Here is a 22,834-nt window from a genome sequence, read left to right as displayed (position 1 = left end):
CAACAAGGCTACTTCCATCAGATCCTCTGGATTGGATCACGCGCACCTGTTACTGCCCCAGAGTAATGTGCTCGCCACAGCCGCCTCCATCCGCCCTCACCCTCTTCCAGAGGCCCTGCCGTGACCTTGAGCCAGTTCTGCAGGGCTTCTCTGGAAGAATGCTCGTGTAGGAGGCACTGTAGTCCTTGCAGAGATGTGCAATGGCATACATAATTATGCACCTGTAGACATTGCTATGCAGGTGTCGTCCATTGTGAGGGAGAGAAGAGAATCCATGCCACCCGCCGTTGATTCTAAACGGAACTTCAGGCTGTATGAAAAAGGGAGACGTCTATATATGTAATTGAGTTGTAGGACCTTTCTTTCTTGTCGTTTACACGTATGGGAATTGTTTGTCATGTTGCAGCTGTGATTTGTGTCGAAAGAGCCGACTTATGTGAGTGTAAGGGTTATGTTAACCCATTTATGCCCAGGAATTTTGACCATCATGAAAATCGACGAAATCAAAATATGTTATGCTCCTACCAGGGCCTTGTATGGAATCGAAAATAATTTTTGCCTGCAGCAAAAGTTTCTCGAGAAAAACGTAAAAAACATGCGTTGCGAAATCGCAACGAAGGGCACACCGGGCGCCATCAGCGTTGCGAAAACGCAACGACGGGCACATCAGACGGACATAAAGTACACTGAACTGCCGCATATGCTAATATATTTTGACAAAACATCAATCAACTGTTGACAACTATTGCTTGAAAATGCGGAACCCACATCCGTCATGCTCTATAACCCGCCTAAGAGCCTCAGTGAGGAAGCATAACTTCATGATTCGCGAACGGGGAGATGGCAACACGGTCATTATCAACCATTTACGTTGTCCATTGCTGTTCATTTAAAGTTGTGGTCGACACGTATCCAGGGTGATGCTTCCTTTTTGGAAGCTAGACAGATCCATTACCTCCACCTATCAGACCCTGCACAGTGCACACTGAATACAATTAAACGGAGGATTGGGAGTAAACCAGTGCCTCTCGTATGCGCGCATATCCGCAATCATTTTTAACCACCCTCCTAGGAGTAAAGTTAAATTCCATTGCAGGTTAGTCGTACCCACTCTCAGCAAAAAGAAAAAAGGACCGATCCGGCTCTAACAAATTACCCGCGTAAGGCGTAGCGCATCACAACAAATCGACTCCCAGTTTATCATGTTTACACCTAATCCAAAATTTTCATGGCCCCACTCTCAGCGACCTTCACGTGTAACCTCTTTCTCGAGACAATGCCAGGACAGAATGGTGATTCGACGTCAATCCGTCCTTTCCATCTTCAGGATAGTTGAATCCTCCTCCACGCCTCATCCCCCTGTTCCGGGCTGGACCGGCAACGTATATCGCAATCGGGCAGCTCACATAGGAGCGCGCCTGTAGCCGGGTGCAGTGAGTGCTTGGTAGGGGGGAAGGGGATGGGTCATGGGTGGCGGCTGCCCACTGGCTGGGCTCAGTGTCCAGTCTACGATTGACCGTGTCTGGTCAGACAAATGTCTCCCCTAATTCCAATAATCCTGCTAGCTCTAAAAATGGTCTGATTAGATAAAAAGCCTATCAAAGTAAGAAAACAGGCGTATACTCCACATCAAGCAGCTTATGAATCTATGCGAGTTATGAATCCTAAAAATTATTATTTTCCCATGGGTCCGCCCTCATTACCCCTGCCGAAGGGCTCAGCTACCCTCAGAGGGGGCCTATCCCACTATTTGCCGACCCTCAGTTATCTTTTCTAACGTAAATGCTGGTAGTCAGCAGATTCTATCCAGAGAATGGCGATGCCTATCTGTCGCCTGATACCAGAATACATCCCCGTTATTCATTATTTATGCACAATGTACATAGTACATCCAATTTCCAAAGGACCTAATTATCTCTCAGCTCCGTTAGCATCGCCGACCGTTTGATGCATGGGTCCTTTTCCTACCATGCGATTTTCAGATGCATGGGAACACATTGCTTAGTGAACGAACAGCCCGAGGCCGAAAATCTGCGAGAGAAAAAGAAAGGAGTGTTTGTGGCTGTTTGAGCCAGCAAATATGAAATGTGTCGCAACATTTTACGTGCGAACGCACCTTGCACTAAACATACCTATATACGTCCCTCATGGCATAGGCGGCGGAGCGGGGGGAGGGGGCACCGGGGCACCGTGCCCCCCTTGATTTTGCCATTTTAACATTATCCCGATAGGCGTTGCATGGAAATGGAAATGGAAAGAATGAGACCAAAAGTCAGCAGTGCTCCCCCCCCTTAATTGAAGATGTTCCGCCGCTACAGCCTCATGGCTACAAAATGAGAGAGAGAAAGAAAGAGAGAGAGAAAGAGAGAGAGAGAGAGAGAGAGAGAGAGAGAGGGGAGAGAGTTGGGGAACGAGGAGGAGAGGGAGGAAGATGGGGGAGAGAAAGAGAGAACCCACAGCGTATCACGAGTGCAGTCTACTGTTGATATTCATACTTCCGCTACCCTGCCAATGTGCCCATCGTTGCGTTTTCGCAACACCGCTGTCTTTCCGATGTGCCCTTCGTTGCGTTCCCGCAACGCGACCGTAGTCATATTTGAAAATAGTCACAAACCCTTTTTGTAGCATTATTTCTTAACAAAATGCATATCTACGCTATTGTAGGGACTCTGCAGAATATGTTTACACAATTTTCATTACGATATTATTAAGCACTTAGCCTACTTATCTTGGTTTTCGTGACGTCATCACTCACAAAACCTTCGACTTCCCTCTGGGAGCTCTAGGCAGTAACTTACTGGCCGCACAGACTTGTAACTGCGTAGTATCATGCGCACAACCATGCTACACACGCTGAAACTTGTCTCATCGGTTAGTCTCTTTTACACACTTCTCAAGCTTCGATCACGTCGACGCTTGCTTGCGTTGCGAAAACGCAACGAAGGGCGTAAATGGGTTAAATCACGTGGATCATGTGAGATGGCAGACACTTGTTGTGTCTGTGGAAGGCGTGTGCTGTGTCGTCGCTGGAAAAGTTTTTTTTTTAGTCAGTGGGAAATATTTATTGATATGTCGTTGAGAGTCGTTTATTGAGTCGGTGGGAGACGTTTGCTGTGTCGGTGTGATACGTTTATTTTATATCACTGGGTGACGTTTGTGGAAGATGTCAGTGGGAGATGTTTATTATGTCGGTGGAAGATGTTTCTTGTGTCGGTGGGAGCCCGTTTATTGTGTCAGTAGGAAACATTTATTGTCTATTGGAAACGTTTCTTATGTCGGTGGACGGTGGGAGCAGAGAGCAATGATTTTTTGGTCTTATTTCAATTCAACTTATCATATTATATCATGAGCATAAGGTTATTTTTCATCACAATAAAATCGGTGGGAGACGTTTGATGTGTCGGTGGGAAACGTTTGCTGTGTCGATGGGATGGAGATGTTTATTGTTCGGTGTGTCGGTGGGAGATATCTGCTGGGTCGTTGGGAGAGGGAGACGTTTGTTCATTGTTGTATCGGTTGGAGACGTTTCTTGTGTCGGTGGGAGGCGAGTATTCTGTCTGTGGGAGATGTCTACTGTGCCGAAAGATTTGTCATGTGTCCGTGGGGTCTATTTTGAGAGGGAGAGAGAGAGAGAGAGAGAGAGAGAGAGAGAGAGAGAGAGAGAGAGAGAGAGAGAGAGAGAGAGAGAGAGAGAGAGAGAGAGAGAGAAAGAAAGAAAGAGAGGAAGAGAGAGGGAGAGAGAAAGAGAGAGCGAGAGCGAGAGAGAGAGAGAGCATGTGAGATGCTACAACTATGTAACCTGAAATGAAATGATAACGTTATATCGGCATGAGGTAGACTTGCTGGAATTAGAACTACTCATTAATTAAAGATGTGGGCGTGGCTGTTTCTATCAAATGTAAATCACTCACCAGACATGTTGTGTAAATCCGAATCAATCATGGTTTATTTAAATGACTCGAGATCGCTGCGGGTCAGATGACTAGGATAGTGTGACGTCACAGCTGAGGTGAGTTAGCCGAGCCTATCCCCACCGGGGAGTGACGTCATTATTATCCTCAAGGAATGAAGTGATTGGTCACCTGATGGGAATAGAGTCATTCAGGGAACCGATAGAAAGGGTCGAGAGATAATAAACAAGTCAACGGTGGACCGTCGGCTCCTCGTCATCTGGTGCTAGGAATTCGGCTCCTTAAAAAGTGATAAGCAAACGTATTTAGCACGATGACGGGATGCCAAAAATTATGTTTAAAAACGCCATGGCCACACACCATCACTTCATTGCTAGACAAAACACATGGCCCCGCTGACACGTCTAACCGCCGCGCGGGCACGACTGCAGACATTTATTCCTGCTAACAGGGAGCGCCGGCTGCCCGCTGTCGAGGAAAATTGGCCCACCAGGTATAAGCCGTGAGCCGGCAAGGGAAACACACAGTCATGCTGCATTCATCAGGAAGGGAAACGAATGAGGTGAACGGCATGGCGACAGCGGCGAGTGCCAAATTACAGCTGTTTTCCAATGCACGGTGTGAGGTGACATGGATGTCACAATGGTGTTAAGTTGCGCTGATGTATCTTCATGAAAAATGAGGCGTAGCAGAGCTTTGCCCGGTGTGGGCCCTGCCATCCAGCTTGAGACATTGCTGCCTGCATCGCTCACTACCAATTCACGTTTTCTTCATATGCCTAAAAACCCTTCGAATCGCAGCGCTAATCACAGTCACGGTTCTGTTAGTCGAGCTACCGCATTTTTGCGTCCACCCATACCGTATTCACAATGTGCACCCATCCGAACTGAAAACAGTCTCCGCTCGCGTGCGGTGAACCCCGAAATCGGCCGCGCGGTCCGCCACATACCCCGAAGGGGGTTGCCCTTTGGCCGCTAGCCATCCCATCTCGTCTGAGCGAGGGGGAGGGGGAGGGGCTGGTAAATAGGAGGGGAGAGGCACCATGCGGGTAAGGTCACTGGAGCAGAATGCGGGTCACGCCCGGCGCCCCGGGCACAGCCAGCGGTGCTAAGTGATAGACTGAGCTAGGGGGATCGATTGGCATACAGTAGTGGAAGGTCTGGCACGATTATTACCGTATCTTTTGTGGAAAAGTAACGTGCACTGCATGCGAACTGCAACTTTAAGATTCAGCTGAATCATGAGCAGAATAGGAAAAGCTGTTTAAGTAGCTCAGTTACGTTTCATATATTTTTAGTTGCAACATTGTCTGAATGTAAATGTGACGAGATACTTAGCCGCTTCATTGAAACGAATGCCTATAATATGATACACAGGCGGTATTAAAACGGATAGTTCGGCGTATAACTACAGTCAGAAACGCCCATTAGTGGTTTGTGGCCATGCTCAGCCAATTCGAGCTGACTGACTGAACCTAATTAATCATCCTTGGGAAGTCAGATGGCTACTGGCATAAAATTACGCTAATTACGTCCTTGCCGAGCTGTTTCATTCGAGCTTCAGCTTCAGCGGCATTGATGACTTGGTTGAATTGGGTTCAATAAAACGTTAAACGTTTTATTGAATGTTTGCTTAAGCATTAAAACATTTCACATTTAACTCATGATAGTTTACCGACTTGGAATTGATTGCAAAGTGACATCGCAACTTGCTCTAGGAGTTGATCTTCGTCAGCATATATCGACACCTTTTTTTTAAACCCCACATCTGCTCTCCCGTGAATTTCCGGGAGGCACGAAAGATCTCCTTTTAAGAGTGTCCAATCGTCCGATCCTGATCAAATATGTGTGTTCGTAGGCCTGTTCTGGTATTGCTTTTTCTGCCAAGACAGACAAACTTGAGAAAAATCGAGTGATTGTACCTTTTTTGAAGGTCTCTAACCAACTTGTCTGAAATTCACCGGAGAACAAATGTGGGGTTTAAAAAAAGGTGTCGATATGTTCGACCTGCTTTTTGACTAACTCTCATTGCAGTTTGGCGCCAAATAACACACAAGCTCGTGGAACGATGGTAGCATGCTATTTATTAGTTTATTAGATGCTATAAAATTGTGTTGTTTAGGTAATTTAATTAGGCCTAGCACCATTGTGCTGCAAGGCGTACACACGTTTTCTGAGCTGCTGACATGACCCATCAAGTCACATAGAGGAACAGCATTCCATCCTTCGGTTTTTATTCCATTCCGGCGTGACATTGCACTCATACTGGGTCACTCAGCCTTGAAGTTGATTGAGACATATTCACATGGGTTGGGGTGCTACTGCCTATGTAGGCATACGCATGATATAATTGTTTACACCTATGTGCGGTTAAAAAGCGCCACGGACCATTCAGCGAACGTCTGAAATGGGCAAAAGTTTGTTCTATAAGCCCACTCGAAAGAATAAACCGTTAATATTTCCCAATATATTGCAGCAATTCAATCACTGCATCTTCAAAGACCGATGAAATAGTCAGCAAACTATATGCGTGGTAAATCACCCAAGTGAATGCTATCCTCCTTGATCACTGACACACATCTAACCAACGGGCCATGTGAATCGACGCCTCTGTGATTCCATGCGGATGAAGATCCGCTGCCTGCGGTATACCGGTCCCCGCACGCGGCTCCCACGCGGATGGGCCCCCTCCCCACCCACCATGATACAGTGGGAACTGGGACGGATCTCGGCGATGTGAGCGGTGCCTCCGGGTCGGCCGGGGTCACACGAGGTCAGTATGAACAAGGTCACCGCTCGGCCGGCCGATGCTAGGCGCATCCACACGGGCAAGGCCAGCACGGTGTGTTGCGGTAGCGCCAAGAACAAAGGTGAAGGCGGGCTCTGACAGCGCAATAACAGTGCGGCAGTGGCAGTCGAAGCGTTAAAGTGAACGCAGGCTGATATAGAGGCTAAATAACAACTCGTTAATCAGACACTGGAGACGTTGAATCATAATTCAGGACCGTGATCAAAATGTTATTGGGCGCTGCGCTCAGGCACAGGAGGATACCTATTCCATTTTGTAAGATCGCAGGTCTTGGGCGGCAGTCATTTGCATGCAAATCAGTTTCGCACCTATATGCTATGAAAAGGACTATGTCACTATGGTGAGACAAACTACAAAGTGTGACAAAGTCAAAGCCTAAAAGCTGAAACGGCATGACACCCGCACGCATATGTTCTATCTACATACCTGCAATTGGGTGCATTCTTTTGTCAATATTACACAACCTTTTCTGGTTATCAATGTGTCCCAGGTGTTATTTTCCACCCAGGTGCGCTCACCACCCACCCACTCTTTTCTAATCTGCTGTCTGGGGTAATAGCCAATAACTTCTACCACTGCTTTACGCAGAGACAGGGGCGTTCACCCACACCCGCCCGAGTGCAGTCTGGGTCCGCCCTGCCCGCGCAGACCGCTCGCTGCGGCCGTTTAACCTCCCCCGCGTCCCACTGGCGGTCGGCTCGCCTCGGCGGTCCTCAGAAGTCTGCCCCAGGACCCGCCCCCTGACGGCCAGCCGGTCCGCCCACGCGACGTGGGCGTGGTGTCGACGTGACGTCACTATAATGGGCGGACCGTCCGTGACGAGGGACCAGGTAGATCGCGACGAGGTTCATCGATACGAGCAAGGCCGTATATACCGATACGGGGAGGTATAGCGTGGAACTGGGTGGAGGGGACACGGCTCGACACAATTCCAGCTCGTATTGGAACAGGAGAAACCGGGCGCGGTGTCCGTCACCCAGACAGGACATTGTTACTGCTTTAGACGGACGAGGGGTTTAGATTTGATCATTCTAAGCCCAGGTGTCCGTCCTATTTCCAATGCCCAGGTGTATGTAAAACGCGGTCCATTTTCTTATAAGGGCCTTCAGCCACACTAAGCTGTGCAACACTCAGATGTAGACACTAGACATATCTCTAAAGGCCCTGCTGTGTAAGCCCGTGCATGCTTCGAAATCCTGTTCAGTAAATTTGTCTTAGTGCTTATAAAACCAGGTCCGATAGATTCCCCAATGTAGGTAGCTTCTGACCCAGCTTCCAACATCAAGATGGAACTCTAAGGGTAGCGAGATGGTGCTTCGCTTCATCCTTACAGGCGCATGTTATATAGTTAGCGAGATATTCTCTCTTCGCGAGATATTTCGACGGCCGCGTCATCTCAATTTGCATCTTGACCTCTCAAAGACTCACCCAAATCACCGGAAACGCACGATTCGTCATCAAATTCCAGCTCATCCAGCGCCGATTCAACCAGTGACGTCACCACCCATCGACCTATGACGTCGTTCGTGACGTCACCGTGTAGCGGCGCGGCACTTTCGTTTTCCGAGCGTGCGGGCGGGCGGCGCCGACGGCCGAAGCGGCGGCGCGGCGGCGCGGGCGGCGCCCGGTGCTACTTTCTAGCGCGGCCGTTGAAGTCTCCTAGTGAGATCGACGCCGCACAGGAGAGTAGCCGCGCACCCGGCCGGCCGGCCGGCCGGCCCGGCTGGGGCGTCCGGTGACGCAACAGCCGCCGCCAAACACAACAATGGAAAGCGGCGGCGAACGCTTTACGGGAGGCGCGAGGAGCGGTGGGCGTGGGGTGCAGGGGGGGACTGTGTCAACGGTGTGTGTGTGGGGGGGGGGGGGGGGCACAGGCACGTGCGGCAGACACACGCACGCTACTGGGCGGATGGCGCTATAGCGGTGAATGAATGTGATGATGGTTAAAGTGCGTGAGGATCGTTTGCGTTTGATGACGCCTGTTTACGCTGAATTGACGGTGTATGCGGTGATGGAGGCCGGAGGAACAAGGGCCACGGATCGATCACATATTACCAGATTTGAATGAATGATCGTTGTGGGAACAACAATTACCTTAATCAAGGACTTTGCATAGGGCACTTAGACGCCTTTCTTCTGCTATCAAATATGTTCTTGCAGATGTGAAATACGTGCCCGCTTAGGTAGTTGCTTTTCTTTATTTAACTTGGACAACCATTAAATATCAGCAGAGATACGATATCATGCCAAGCGTTGCGCTATAGACCGGATGGTGTGTGTTTGGTTATAAAACCGTCATATCCTGTTTGAAGGCATGTGGCTGTTGCACGCTGTTATTGGCGGTCACGTTCGCGAGTCTCCGACAAGAGCCGTGACTTCCAGCTGTGAATTTGACCGCTATGGTTGAGGAAAGAATAGTCTCGTTATATCATGCACGTGAATGTGCTCTCCGCAACGCCAAAATATAAAATAAGCATGCCGTAAGGCGCTAATACAAGTTTGCACATTGTCTTTATGGCACTGTCAGCCATTTTGGAGCTGATTATCTTTAAAAAAACATTGTGTTATGCAAGAGCTAGCTGCCGCAAGTGCAGTTGTGTTTAGTTCATCCATGCCAAGAACAAGTTTGATTATTTAATAATCAAATCGAAATGTAAATGTTCCACTTTCCAGGGAGAGCTCAGCGTCTGCCTCTCCTGATCTTATCATCCAATGTATTCCATCAAGAAGGGCAAGGCCGTTCGCAAAGACGTGCCCACAAGCTGCTAGAAAGTCAACACGCAGCAGATCTTGCATAACTACTCTCTCATTCAACCTCTGGCGTGCCATGCTCCGTACTGCGAACCACTTCTGGCGCCAAGTGCCCTTTTCACTTTGGCACGTGAGTGGCCGCCAAATAAGGAGCGGGCGGCACGGGGCGGCCGGCGGCGGCAGCGGCGGTTCCGCCATTTCTGACCGGGACAGGAACGGCGGCTGCAGCGCCGTGGTGGCGAACCCGGCGCGCTGGCTGCAGCTTAGCGGCGAATGTGGCGCGCTCGCTGCAGCCGCGGCGGCCGGGTGCCGTCGGGCGGGGTGCGTGCGTGAGTGTGTGAGGGAAGGTCATTCGGCAGAGGCGGTGGAGACCAGCCTTGGACCCGCCTTCGAGCTACCGCCGGCCGCTGCCGACGCCAACGCACAGATTGTGGATCTGTTCCTGTACAGACGATTACGGGCGACCAGCTGCGCCAGCTGTCTGGTCTAGGAATGTGGTGGAATCAGCTGGTGCACGGATATGAGCAAACTCTAGATGGCTGCTGTGGCCTGTGAATATCATGAAATCATATATCACCAGCTGCACCCGTGATACATCAGACCAGTAAAGCTGTAGTCTGAGTCCGGACGGTGACAGATGTCAGCCAGATGTCCTTATCTGTGTTTGGAACGTGACATTTCATCCGATCCGGCTGTTGAACTGTTAACTTTGGGCATGACAAATCGGCAAAGGTCAACGAGGTTCTTTTAAATGTGTCATAAATTTGGACAGACTTTTCCTAATATAGCAGTGTCATGATCGTTAGTGTTAATGCACATACATTTTTTTCCGGACACCCTGAGAACACCCTGAGGAAATCAAATGTGTCATAAATTTGGACAGACTTTTCCTATATAGCAGTGTCATCATTGGTGTTATAATGTACATGCCATCTTTTTCCGGACACCCTGAGGTGTATTGGACATATGGATATTATAGTCGAGAGCTCTCATACTATGTTGAACGTCTATATATAGGTATGTACTGCCGACTTAAGCAATCATTTTGAGTTTCTTTAATCTTTTAGTAGTAAACCAGTTACCTAGTCCTACACTTTTCGAGTAGGCTCTGCTAGTGATTAGTGAATGATGACCAGTTGCATAGCAATGTGTAACTCATTAAAGAACAGTTAGCTTAACGTGCAGCATTAGCATAACGACTTTGCCGCTTGTCGCTTTGTAGACAGTTGTCTCCGCTGAGGGAAGAATCCGAGCGACGATGCCCATGACTGGTGATGCGTGTCACACTTCCTGTGCAATTTCGTCACAGGGCCGCGCCACTTCCATTTCCCATAGAGTCTTCTGCGAACCGCAGCGGTGCCGCAGAGCCGCCCCTGGTGACTCGTGACTCGTGAGTTGTGTTTCGTGACCGTGACTGGGCGTTCAGCAGTGCCCGGTGACCGTGTGATGACAGGCCGCTAAGGTTGGGTGACATTATGGAAAAGCTGTCGACGTGCGAAGGGTGAACGCGTGGTCGGTATTCAGGCTGGACATTCAGCTCTTCTGCTTGCGTATCGCGGGTGATAAGGTATTGGTAATGGTGCGTATTGGAACGTGCAGGTCGTGAAAGGCCTTCTGGCGAATTTGATGAAAACATCTGGGGTTTATTTCCTAGACCATTGTCCTCCGCAAATCAAGATATTGTTGCTGATTTCATTGTTCATTTTATTTGCTCGCAATGGTGGGTAACGCATATCACTGTATCTGCTCAAAAAACATTCCGCTGTAGTCAATCATCAAATACCGCATTATCAATCACCGTTCACCCTATAGACTACCATTTTTCTACGGCCCGGAGTCACCACACTGCAACGGTCCATGCCGTCGGCCAGTAAACCGTCTAACGTGACGGTCAGCACACACTGTATATCCCTTCCGGTGCTCAGCCAATGTGACGGTAGCATGGCCCGTGTCTCACGGGAGGTCACCGACCATCTTGTCTGCAGACCCGACTGCCGGGTTGAACTGGATCATCCAGCATGACGGTAACTGTGGTTATTTTCGTTAAGAAGTTTTTTTTTCACTTGGTAAGCACCGCCACGCTGGTTCCTTGTCTGACCCCTTTAGATGTTCTCCATAGGAACTGATTCAGTTCGTTTGTTCAGTTCCAGGGTCGGAGAATTGTCATAATCGCAGGGGGTGCTTTTCAGCACCTGATAAATGGAAGCGTCGAATTTTTGCGTAGAAAAGCGCATATACATAAGCACGCTTTCCCAACAGCCTTACTCTTCTCGCGATTCACGCAAAGCAGTTTGTGTCTCAGACGTAATTCGAGCAACCGTTGAAGGACTATTATATGGTGACCTTTGAATTTCAGGGGGTTCTCGTCGCTCGAGCACCCCCAAAACCCTTAATTCTCCACCCGTGTTCGGTTCTGCTTCGCATTTCTGTTAGTATGGCAATCTTGACTATTTTTTTTTTGCGTGTTAGTTGTGTGATATTTGCCATCGAGCGGTTTCGTTCCCTTGTAAGTTGTAACGTGTGACTGAAGAATGACAAGAGTTCCTTCCTGTAGGTTTCACGTTATTTCAACTTTGAATCAGATAAAGGCCGCGACTGCGCAGGGTGAACCACATCTGACCACCATTGTTGCATGTCTCGGTCCCATTTCCGGGGATTGGCATAAATGCCACCACTCCCGATCGGAAATCATCACGCCATGCAATGTCAGGTCACGTGACCTGCGAGCACATGGTGCGAGGTAAATCTCACTTTACTCGGCTCGTATGTCTGTAGAAGAGCACAGTCATTGGCGTTCCGACACCGTATCGTGAGCACAATGGCCACACTGGTTCAGTTTAAACGTATGGTGACGGCTGCGATTCTTGAGTCGTGTTGGCTCGTCCATTCACAATGATGTATTGCCTCACCTCTAGTTGTAGGTTTGGTTCTGATGTAACATTTGGAGGAGGTAATTGCACCTTATTAACTTTGACGTGTTCCCCGTCTGCTTGGTCTGACCTTTAGGCCACAAATTGAGTAATTTGCCCAATGAATGCATCTGTCTAATTAACCACTAATGGCTGTTTATTCGGATGACGTAACTGCTTTATATCCGCTTGTTATCAAATGATTTCGTAATTCGAATTGGTAACAATACGCGTCAAAAGGAAATGTCTTTCTTATCTATGTAATTCCAATTCCCGAAGATGCGTGACATTTGAATTGCCTATTCGTAACATTCTTAGTTTACTTTAGCTGAAGGTATCAAGCGCAATTGACAATCATAACTCGGTTGATACATCATCGGGTAGATGTTTGGTGACTCGAGTCGTAACCACACTTCGTACTCTGCCGCCCTCGGATCTTTCCAGCGTTCCATGTCTTCACCGTCATATAATGAACATGTTGAGCAAGAACGACGGCCAGTCTTTAGCTGGACGATTCATTACCTAAACGTGTTTCATCACCCGTAATTACGGCCGGCTCCTTCACTCGGCCGTGCATTCGATAACAAATGGGCTAGTGCGTGCACCACATGGGGCCAATTCTGCAGACATTCTATGCGCTGGAGGTGTCTGTCATACCTACGCGTGAAGTCAGCAATCTGACGTATAATATACATACACGGTATTTTACATGTAAAATAACGTTTCTTTATTTAGCGATAATTGCATAACCTGTTACGAGTACCTACTTTAACAATGGACATGTAAGAAAGAACAAGGATGTAAAAATGGACAAAATGATTCGTTGACACAGTTATATAAACTGCAAACATCCCGTCCTTCGTGACTGCTTGATCGCCAGTAGTGATGACCTCACCCCAGCTGAGGAGGCTATGTCGCCATCGCGGGGACGTGCGGGCAATGTCAAACGGCCGCTACCTCGTGACAGGGCCACCTCTGCCGCCGGCGCGGCGGGCGGAGGAATGCAGGGAATGGGGGCTGGCCGTTGATCCAACTCTCGTCCGGAATGGGAATGGGGCTCACGGTGTTGGGTTATCATTAGTCATTACCCTGTGGTTCACGTGTTGGTATTTCTGTGATTTAGGCGAAGTGCTGTTCCATGCACGACATTGGATAAGATTCTTCTGCATCATGCTCACTTTTGCTGTGCTGCTTTCCAGGAAACGTGGACATAGTAAACGGAAACCAGAAGCTGATCCTGGGCCTCATCTGGAGTCTCATCATGAAGTACCAGATCGGCCAGTCCAAGTTCCCGCCCAAGAAGCTCATGCTCTCCTGGCTGCAGGTGAGCCAATGCATCGGCAATCTTCTTTGCAGTTCAAAGCCGGAGGATCGAACAAATAAAGGACGGTATCATTCAAAAATGAAATGATAATATCAGACTTAAAATCAGTAATCACATACTCCCATAAACTATTATCTCCTGGACCCATTTTCGACTATCTGAGCCAAAATACGCAGGCCTTGTGTACGTTATTCTGGGACGGCGGTTTCACCTTCGCGCGGCTTTAGAATACGGAGCAGCAGCTCTGAGGTAAACACAGGCCGTACCTACGGCGACTGGGCGGACCGTGCGTGCTGGGACGATAACTTTGGGCCCCCATCACTCAGCAGCGCTCTCTCTCTCTCTGTGTCCTCCCCTCTCCCTCTCCCCACGCTCTACCCTGCTCCGTATCTGCCCGGACCATCTCCCGACGGCCCTGATCCATCAGGTGGCCATCTCGCATTTCATCTCGACCCGACACCCTCGGGGCATTCGCCGTCGGCGGTAATTAATGGTTTCACATGACACGATCAGTTTTCCGAATAATCGGATACTAAGACGGTATCATGCTGGCCAATAAACAACACGGCTCTGTTCATACACTGCATCTCCTCTGTTGTCTTGATGAAGAAATACACTGACCAACTTGTTATATAAACCGCATAGGCAGCGTTGCCTTAGCAACATTGTTCCGAAATTATTCAGGAGTTACAGATGCCGACAATCAATACGCGAAATACTTCAGTTCAGCAAGACTTCAGTTTCACCGCGGATGACAGTTCCGTTGCTGTTACCGAAGCTTTAGTCAACTTATCAATCACCTATTTATGCCTTCTGCGTCCGGGTGCAGCTCCAGGCGCATCCGTTTTTCCCCGGGATTTCTGCAGCGGTGTTCGCTGTGACCTCTCTGTGCCGGCTGTGACCCCGTGTCGGCGGCGCCGGCCGACCGGCTGCATACCTGCGCAAGCCGGTCGTTAGAGAAGAGTGCACTGCTGCTATCCCCGACCGGCAAAACAGGCCCGTGAGTCGGCTGATGGCGGACCGGAGCCGGAGCCTCAGCCGGAGCCGGAGCCGGAGCTCGAGCCCGGCCACGGCTGGAAAAAGGTCGGACAACACTCCCGGCCGGCGCAAGAAGCGGCCACACCGAGGCGCTAGCTGCGGCTGTTTGGTTAGCTTGCCAGGCACGTAGTGGGTGGCACTTCTCCATAGTTAATGGCGTCGATACAACACTGTCGTACCAGCCGTCAGGGACTCTTCGTCATAAGAGGGCCGTGGGACTTATGCTTCCACGGAGAGATCGCCCTGAATCCCATTCACCCTTCTTTTGCAAGCAACGTTAAAGGTAGTGTGCCACCTTTGAAAGATTTCCCATTTTATTTTTCCTAGGATAAGAAGCTTCTGTTTTTACCTAATATCGCAAAAAAAATCGAAAATGGGCCTGGAATAGTGCCTTTTTCGCCTAAAAGTTTATCGGTTTTTAGATATGTATAACAACTGTAGTGGGCTCACCTGCAAACAGGCGTCGGGCAACAATCGCGAATGCGGCGCACTTGTGACAATAAGCAAAGGTCATTATAGTGTTACGACCATACGACGTACGGGAATGAGTTATCAGCTGTCTAATCGTAGACAACACAATGTCGAGCCTTAAACTGTAAGCCCGTATTGGTATTGTTTCTTTTATTTGGCTGTCGAACATTATTTATGGTTTGAAATATGATTTTATGTAAAATAATTGATATGTAAAAGCCGTCTTATAAGTTATGACCCCATTTCACCACACGTAAGTGGCAGAAATGACAATGATCAGCTGACGCATTTTTCTTGGCCGAAGTCAGAGCGCGCGGCCCGACGCACCACGCGTATTTGGAAATTCCGACCTCGACGAGCATCAGAAGCCAACTAACAGGCGTGTTCGAAACCGCAGGAGCTGATGATGAACGGGTTTATCGAAACTTGATTGGATGAGCATATCGGTAATAGCGATTTCAGTGTGTGCATTTATTGTTCATAGTGGTGTGAAATGTGGTTGGGGTACGACCGACAACCCGTCGGGGCGAATTTCGCACTGGGGTACTCAAAATTTGAAGAATTTAAGACGTTTCCATGAGTTTTGAAGGTATGGATAAGTTCTAAAAATCCGGTTCTCCTTATCTGGGCCATTAACTCCATACGGTCCAAGAAAGCTGGCACACTACCTTTAAGCGAGGAGCTTTGTGGGCTAATACAAGCTACTGTCTTGCCAACCACCGCAGGTTTCTCATTTGGGCGGGATGTCGTAGGCTTATGATTAAAATTGCGCCTCCTAGATTCAATTATATTCACCTTTTTACGTCAAGCACAAATCACTGGCACTTAATTCACCATGCAACGAGCACCTGTAGGTATAATAGTTTTATTTACCGACGCGGCCTCGTCGCTTAGTGTCAAAAAGGTGCGCATCCTCCGACTAAAAACAAGTGACCAGGCATGGAACATTATGTGAATGCCAATTATGCTAGCTTTTTGCCTCTTTACTTCTACATACATACCACCCATTTTGAAATATTGTCATTAGCCATCCATCTGTTACGTTGCGAAGGACGAAACCGACACAAACCGCTTAACGACTTGACGCGAAGAAGATGTACAGGGTGTAACGAAATTATCCGGACATCTATTTTTTCGCCATATCTGCTCGCAAAGTTTCTTTTTTAATGTTAGAAGCTGGAAAATTGGATGAATGCATACCTCTGGTATCTGCTCTCAACCAGCAGTGACCTGACCTTGCGAAATGACTCTTGTTCTGAGTAAGAGTCGAGTCGCCGACGGGTTCATTTGATAGTTTTCGTTTAAGGCAAAGGAGAGAAGGGAGTACAGTCTCTCGTTTCGTAGTAAGGCTACGTGTTGGTGGCATGGTGGCATGAGCCAGAAGCTGGTCTGTCAGCAGCTGGACATCAGCAGCAGCCAGTAGCACATCTGCCTCAGGCGTAATAAGCTGGGACTTGGTGGCAGACTCAGCCCGGCCTCGATCGCAGAAGGCGCCCTTTGCCAAGTGGTGAGGAGAGTTGTCAAGATAGCGACAAGGAAACGGCACCAATTAATCCGCAAACTGACTCGAATTCTTACCAAGGCAGATAATAAGAGGTCCCACATCATAATTCACCGTTACCCGCTCTTTAACTTGGTTTTACTGCCCTTCAAACTGAAAAAGATGATGAAATTGACGGGAAAACAACCAGTCCACCACCTTTGGCCTCAGGCCAAGGCGTGACCACTGGTCGAAGGAAGACATGAATGAGATGGTCTGGTCGGATGGGAAGCTGTTCGAGCTGCGATGTCCGTTGAACCGTCAAATTGGTCATGTGTGGGCTGCCAGCAGCTCGAACATGCCGGCCGTCGCCGGCGTCAAGCATCCGGTCAAAATCCAGACCTGGAGCATGTTCAGCTGCTGTGCAATATTCAAGCTGTTCATGACGCCACAGAAAACCACATCAGTGACGAGTATTACCGGCGCAACATCCTGGCTAGCGATTGGTTGGAGCCACTCAACCAGACGGCGCAGGAGGGCTCTGTTTCTGAACGCGTACTGATGCCTGATTCAAGCCGCGCAGTCTTCATCCGGGGCGGCGCACCACCTTCAAGTCCCCTAGCAGAATGAGAAGCGATGCCGAGAGGACCTATTTTTCTTCTGGGCTAATGGGCTATGGCTTGGAAATAGTTCCCATCTCAATTCCATCGATATCTTATGGACTATTGTCCAGCAGGAGATGAATGAAGGGACACCCGCCACCAGCGCCGCCCAACTGTGGGCACAGGCTAGCAAGGCGCTGCTCTACATGAAACCCTCTGTGCTGGAAAACCCAGTGGCTGGAATGCTCCAGAAATTTGTACCTGCGCTCTTATGAAAGGTGGCTATATAATAATTCAAAAGAGAAAATATCAGATTGTCTTGCTTCTTAATTACAGCGCGAAGAAAGATGTCCGGATAATTTCGTTACACCCTGTAGTAACGATCAGTGAGTTGTCGCAGGCCTGCCAGGCCTGTCATTTGTGTGTACGTTTAAATAGAGCTGCGCGGATGCCGGGTTTTACCTGCTTTACAGCATGGGCTTACCACACGGCACGCAAACTCGCATTCAGGCGCTTTCATACTGTGTCACGGTGCCATAACACGTACACACACGGACGAAGCGCGTGTCCTCCAGAGCGGAAAACATCGTAAAATGAGGAACTCTGCGGCATGTTATGTCGTACACAGATGTAAAGTGAATAACGTTTATCAGGATCGGTCAAGCTTAGCTATTTTCAACATGTCTTACCCTTCCTATCGCTTCATTATCATTGTAGGTATCGGTTTTTCATTATCTCTCCCGGTCATATCTCATCGGCACACGGCGGCGTTAATGACCCAACAGTTATTGCCGATAATCCAGCTGTGATTAATGACATCATCACGAGGTGGACCTTTGTGTTACCAGTCCCTCTCTCCCTCCTTCTCTCCTCTACCCGGTTAAAACTTTGACCAGTCAACAGAGTAAGCTCACGCTGTGAGCACTGAGCAGCCGACTGAAGCTCAGCTCTGTCGCAGCTGCAGCTACCGGTGCACTGTAGGCCGGCAGCCCGGAAAAGCGCTAGAAATTCCTCCAAACTGACTGGCCGCAATATGAACAAAATATGTATCATTAAATCCCAAATTGATCGAAGAATACGATTCCGATGCCAGTTTTCCCCTAAGGTCAAAATTCAGGTCGTCAGTTGTCACCAAACACAAGACAATTTAGACTCTCTAGTGGCCACTACATTTACCGATTCTAATGATGATCTTTAGTGGTAATTTATTAGTTGGCCAATCGTTGTTTTGAACGAAATTTTCTGTCAGACTAGTTCAGGGCACTGTTGTTCACTGTGCCAGCAACATTCTTACATATTGCATCGCTTTTCTGCAAGATAAGTTAGCTTTTTGCAAGCAGCTGCAAGACCTAAATAAAAATAATATCTAAATTTTTAAATAGACTTTTATAAAAACGTTATTTCGAGCGGCTGAAAATGAACATCTTATATTAGCCTCTGATTACTCATCTTTCGTTTCATATACAGGGTGGGGCAGAAAGATTTACCTGTTTGTTTTCAGTCCATAACTCAAAAAGTTTTGAACGGATTTTGATAAAATTTTGCATGCTGCTTCCCAACTGACTCATTTATCAACATTAAGATCGTTTTTGCATTTCGTAATATTTGTTGGTGAGCTATGGCGAAGCTGACTAAGAGAGCCCAAATTGCGTCGCTAAAGTAGGTTGGCCATAGCTCCTGAAGCGTTGCCAAACAGCTCGGTGTTGCCGTAAAAACTGTTTGCAGTGTAAATAAATGACTTAAAAAGGCAGGGTTGGTGTCGACGAAGTCCATGCCAGGCAAAATAAGGGATATCTGCTTCAAAAAGCTGGTTAATATCGTGCACAAGAAGGTGTTTCAAGTTCTAGGCGAAGCATGCGCAAACTGCCAAGGGAGCTCGGTGTTTCGCCCAGAACCGCCAAGAGAATCATAAACGACGGCTTGGGCTTTATTTCATACAGGATGGAACATCGGCACCTAATTTCGGCGGCATCCAGGGAAAAGCGGCTACACAGGACCCAAAAAACATTGGAGGAAATCAGGAGCGCCGGTAACAAGGCATTCTTCTGGTCCAATGACAACATGTTCATGCTTGAGCCCCAGAGACACTCCCAAAACGTCAATTTTTTGGCAGATGGTTCATCCAGCATTGATCCTGCTATTCGCACCATTTTTCGTCGCCAGAAGCCTGCTGGTGTCTTGGTTTGGGCTGCCGTCGCATCCGACGGCTCAAAAGGATCCTTGGTCTTCATCAAGGAGGCTGTGAAAGTTAATGTACAGGTTTAAAACCATCTGCTGGAGGAACATGTTTTGCCTTGGGTCACTCAGTCGTTCCGAGACGGATACGTCTTCGTCCAGGACGGTGCGCCGCCGCAAACGGCCAACATCGCTCAACCGTGGTGGAAGACCCACATGCCTGGGTTCTGGGACACAGACATTCGGCCATCATCAAGTCCAGACCTGAACCCGATGGACTTCGCAATCTGGACCATCTTGGAGAGGAGGGTGTGCGCAGCAGCACACAGCAGAATCGCCGCCCTGAAGCTGGCCCTTGAGACGGCACCGTCGAATCTTGGCGGGGACACCATGCGGCGCTCGTGCCCCTCCGCAGAAGAACGTTTCGAGGCAGTGGTGAAGGACAAGGTGACCATATTGAGCCATAATGCCGTCGCTGAGAAGTGTACATGCTACTGCATATATGTGCCAGAAATCAATTTGATATCTTTGTTCAGGGCCGAAATATTTAAGAAAATCAAGAGGTAAATCTTTCTGCCCCACCCTGTAGGTGCTTTGCTGCTTTTCCCTGCTACTTTTCGAGATATGCGCCAGTAAACCACATGATGTAGGGGCAATTGTCACCTCGCCGCTCTACTGAAGGCCCGGCGCTCTTAAAAGCGCTGAAATTTATGAAAAACGAATGCTTATAATCTTAATAAAATATATGTCCCTGAGCTCAGAATTGATCAACGCACACAATGCTGTCAAAATTTTTGGGCCAAAGTCAATAATTCAGTCAGTACTAACCCCCAAACACAAGTCAGTGACAATCAACAACAAATTGCTCTTTAGTTAGACTTTTTGAGAAATGTTATTTCGAGCCGCTAAAAATGGCCGTGCCATACAAACCACTAATCATCTATCTCTCATGCCATACTCACAGTTTTTGCCAATGCCTGCTGCTCTTTGAGGTCACGTGACCTCACCATTAAAAGTAAATGGGGAAATAAGAAAACTGTTGTTTTTGCGCATGGAATGATCTCAAACTATCTCAAGCACACGGAATCGTGATTTCATGCACTCCTTACAAGATCCGATGCTTTAGTTTTGCATTTTTGACCTTCCGTGACGTCATTTATGACGTCACAGGGGTTTCTCGTCAATAACTCGTAATCAAATTGAGCCAGCGACTCGGGAAAGCCACCAATGGACTCGGGAAGACCTCCCGAATCGAATGATATGCGATACGACCTCCTTCGATAAGTTCGTGGCCTGATGGGCTCTGACCTAACCTTAACTCGAGGTCAACACCTTAAGTTGACCTTACCCGAACAAAAAGCATATCATTCGACGCGCCTGAGCCAGGCGAACACGACGGTGCCAAAATCGCTGCTCTGCGGCCATTTTTTGCGAAATTATTTGCCAAAAACCAAACCCTACCTCGAGCTTTTTGACTTGACCTCAGAGGTTACCAGTTGGCGTGGGACCTTAAAATCGGGTATCAATCGTTCCGTCTTACAACGGCGCACACGCTTGTTTTTTCCGCGAGGCTCTAGCTCCATTAGGGGCGAAACGGCGAAAAGGGGTCGTACCAACCCCCCCCCCTCGTCCTGCCGAGGGGGGGGGGGGGTCCGACAATAGGCCCGGCGAGGGTTAAGCAGCCGCACTTCTTTTTTAGCATGTTTGCTTGTCACTGAGATCAACAATTCAATCATAAATAATTTCTAGCGCTTTTCCGGGCCGCTGGCCCAGTGTGCGGTGCTGAGCTCAGCCGAGCTCGGCGGATCGCCGGGCGGACCGATTCGCCCGACAGACAGCCGGCCGGTCGGTCGGCGGCCGCCCACCGCCCGTGACGTCACTGGAGCGGGGTCGGAGCCGGCCGGCCGGCCGAGCCGCGGCCCTCAAGGTCACGCGGGTCACTGGGCCTGTTGGGCAATGCGCCGCCGCTCGGCAGGCCCCATTGTAGCTGGACGTCGCAGAGGAGAAGGCTCGTGCCGGTGACACGACGGCCAGGGGTCAACGGCGATGGGCCGACCGCCGACACCGCGAGGCCACGCGCTGGCTTCGTGCGAGGGGAGGTTGGCAGACGCGGCGAAATCAAACGGGGGGCGGCGATGAACATGGCGGTGCAGTGGCGGTAGGGGGAGGGAAAGAACCGGTTTAGCGCTGCAGCATACTTCCCCGGGCTGCCTGCTGACGAGCATTCAGAATTCCTTCACGGGGGAGGGACGATTGCAGAGAGCCGGGAGCGTGGGAGCGACACCTCGGCAGAGGACGGGAGGATGAAGCTGAGAGAGTGTGGGAAATTTATCGACAGGTCACCAGAAATGTGCGATTGATCGCTGATTTTCAGGCACTTGAAAAGTGTTAGAAAAGAGGTTTAAGTGCTGCGGCCATTCATTTCGTTGACAACTTGGTCTATCATGATCTTCAAGTGCGTCGCCGCTTGCAACTCCCCACTTCAGACTTAACTCGCCATAGACGTTATTCGCCAATCGCCGATCGTCGATTGGCATGAACAATAATACAGCATGCAATATTCTTGAAAGTTGCGATCTCCGAACATCTACGAAAAGTTATTGAGCCCGCATAAACTATCTTCGTAGTTTGTTTTAGCATCAGGAGTTCAACGGGCAATATCATATGCAAATATTTACGGAAGTGGGCATTGTCTTTCGTACTTGATAGTGTAGCTATCCAGAACGAAGTAGGTATTTGAACCAATCTGTTCCGGTAAGGCCTGTTTGCTGACGCACCGTCCAACTTAAAAAAAAAAGTATGAACCATTTCAAGCGCCGTCTATAACTTTCCATTTCTCTCAAGTGGCTATGAATCGTCTAGGATAAAACGCAAAGAAACTTTCAATCAGTTTGTACCTTTACCTGTTAGTGCTAATTTTCATAAAAAGTAAAAGTTGTCCCTGGCTTTTGAGGGCGAGCATTTCCCCATGGCGGCCTCTCCCATCTTCGATACGCTATATCTATTCTTGTTACCTATAGGTCCGAGACCACACAACGCACCCTCTGCAGTGCAGTTGAGCGGTCTCTAGGCATACCTGGTGCTGTGGCGGAACTGAGTCATAGTGGTCATATCGCGCTAACGGCGAGTGAGTCACAGACGTGGCTCTTTGTTGTTGTTAAAGAGGGAGGGGAAGAGGAGGAGAGGGAGAGAGAGGGAAAGGGGAGGAAAATTAATCGGAAAGAGAGTGAGAAGCTTGATTGTTATTTCTTAGTTATCTTATGGCACGATCAAGTCGATTAATTATTTGAGCTGCATGCATAATCTGTGACGTTCACATTCAAAATACCTTTCCAACGTCCCCAGCTTTGTACGAGCGCTGAGCA

The 22,834-nt window shown here is 48.8% G+C and overlaps 1 protein-coding gene across 1 annotated transcript in view; it reads left to right on the top strand.

Moving 5' to 3' along the window:
• The window catches only part of LOC122381845 (filamin-B-like), a 46,594-nt gene that overhangs the window by 1,272 nt on the left and 22,488 nt on the right, over positions 1–22,834 (top strand). Inside the window, exon 2 of the mRNA XM_043366547.1 lies at positions 13,579–13,703. Within this exon, the coding sequence (XP_043222482.1) occupies positions 13,579–13,703 (125 nt within the window). The remainder of the gene's footprint in view (positions 1–13,578; positions 13,704–22,834) is intronic.

The sequence above is a fragment of the Amphibalanus amphitrite genome, unplaced genomic scaffold (genome assembly GCF_019059575.1).
Source record: "Amphibalanus amphitrite isolate SeventyFive unplaced genomic scaffold, NRLGWU_Aamphi_draft 000128F_arrow, whole genome shotgun sequence".
Classification (NCBI taxonomy): Eukaryota; Metazoa; Arthropoda; class Thecostraca; order Balanomorpha; family Balanidae; genus Amphibalanus; species Amphibalanus amphitrite.
The sequence above is the reverse complement of the archived record's forward strand: the minus strand, read 5'-3'. Positions and strand labels throughout refer to the sequence as shown.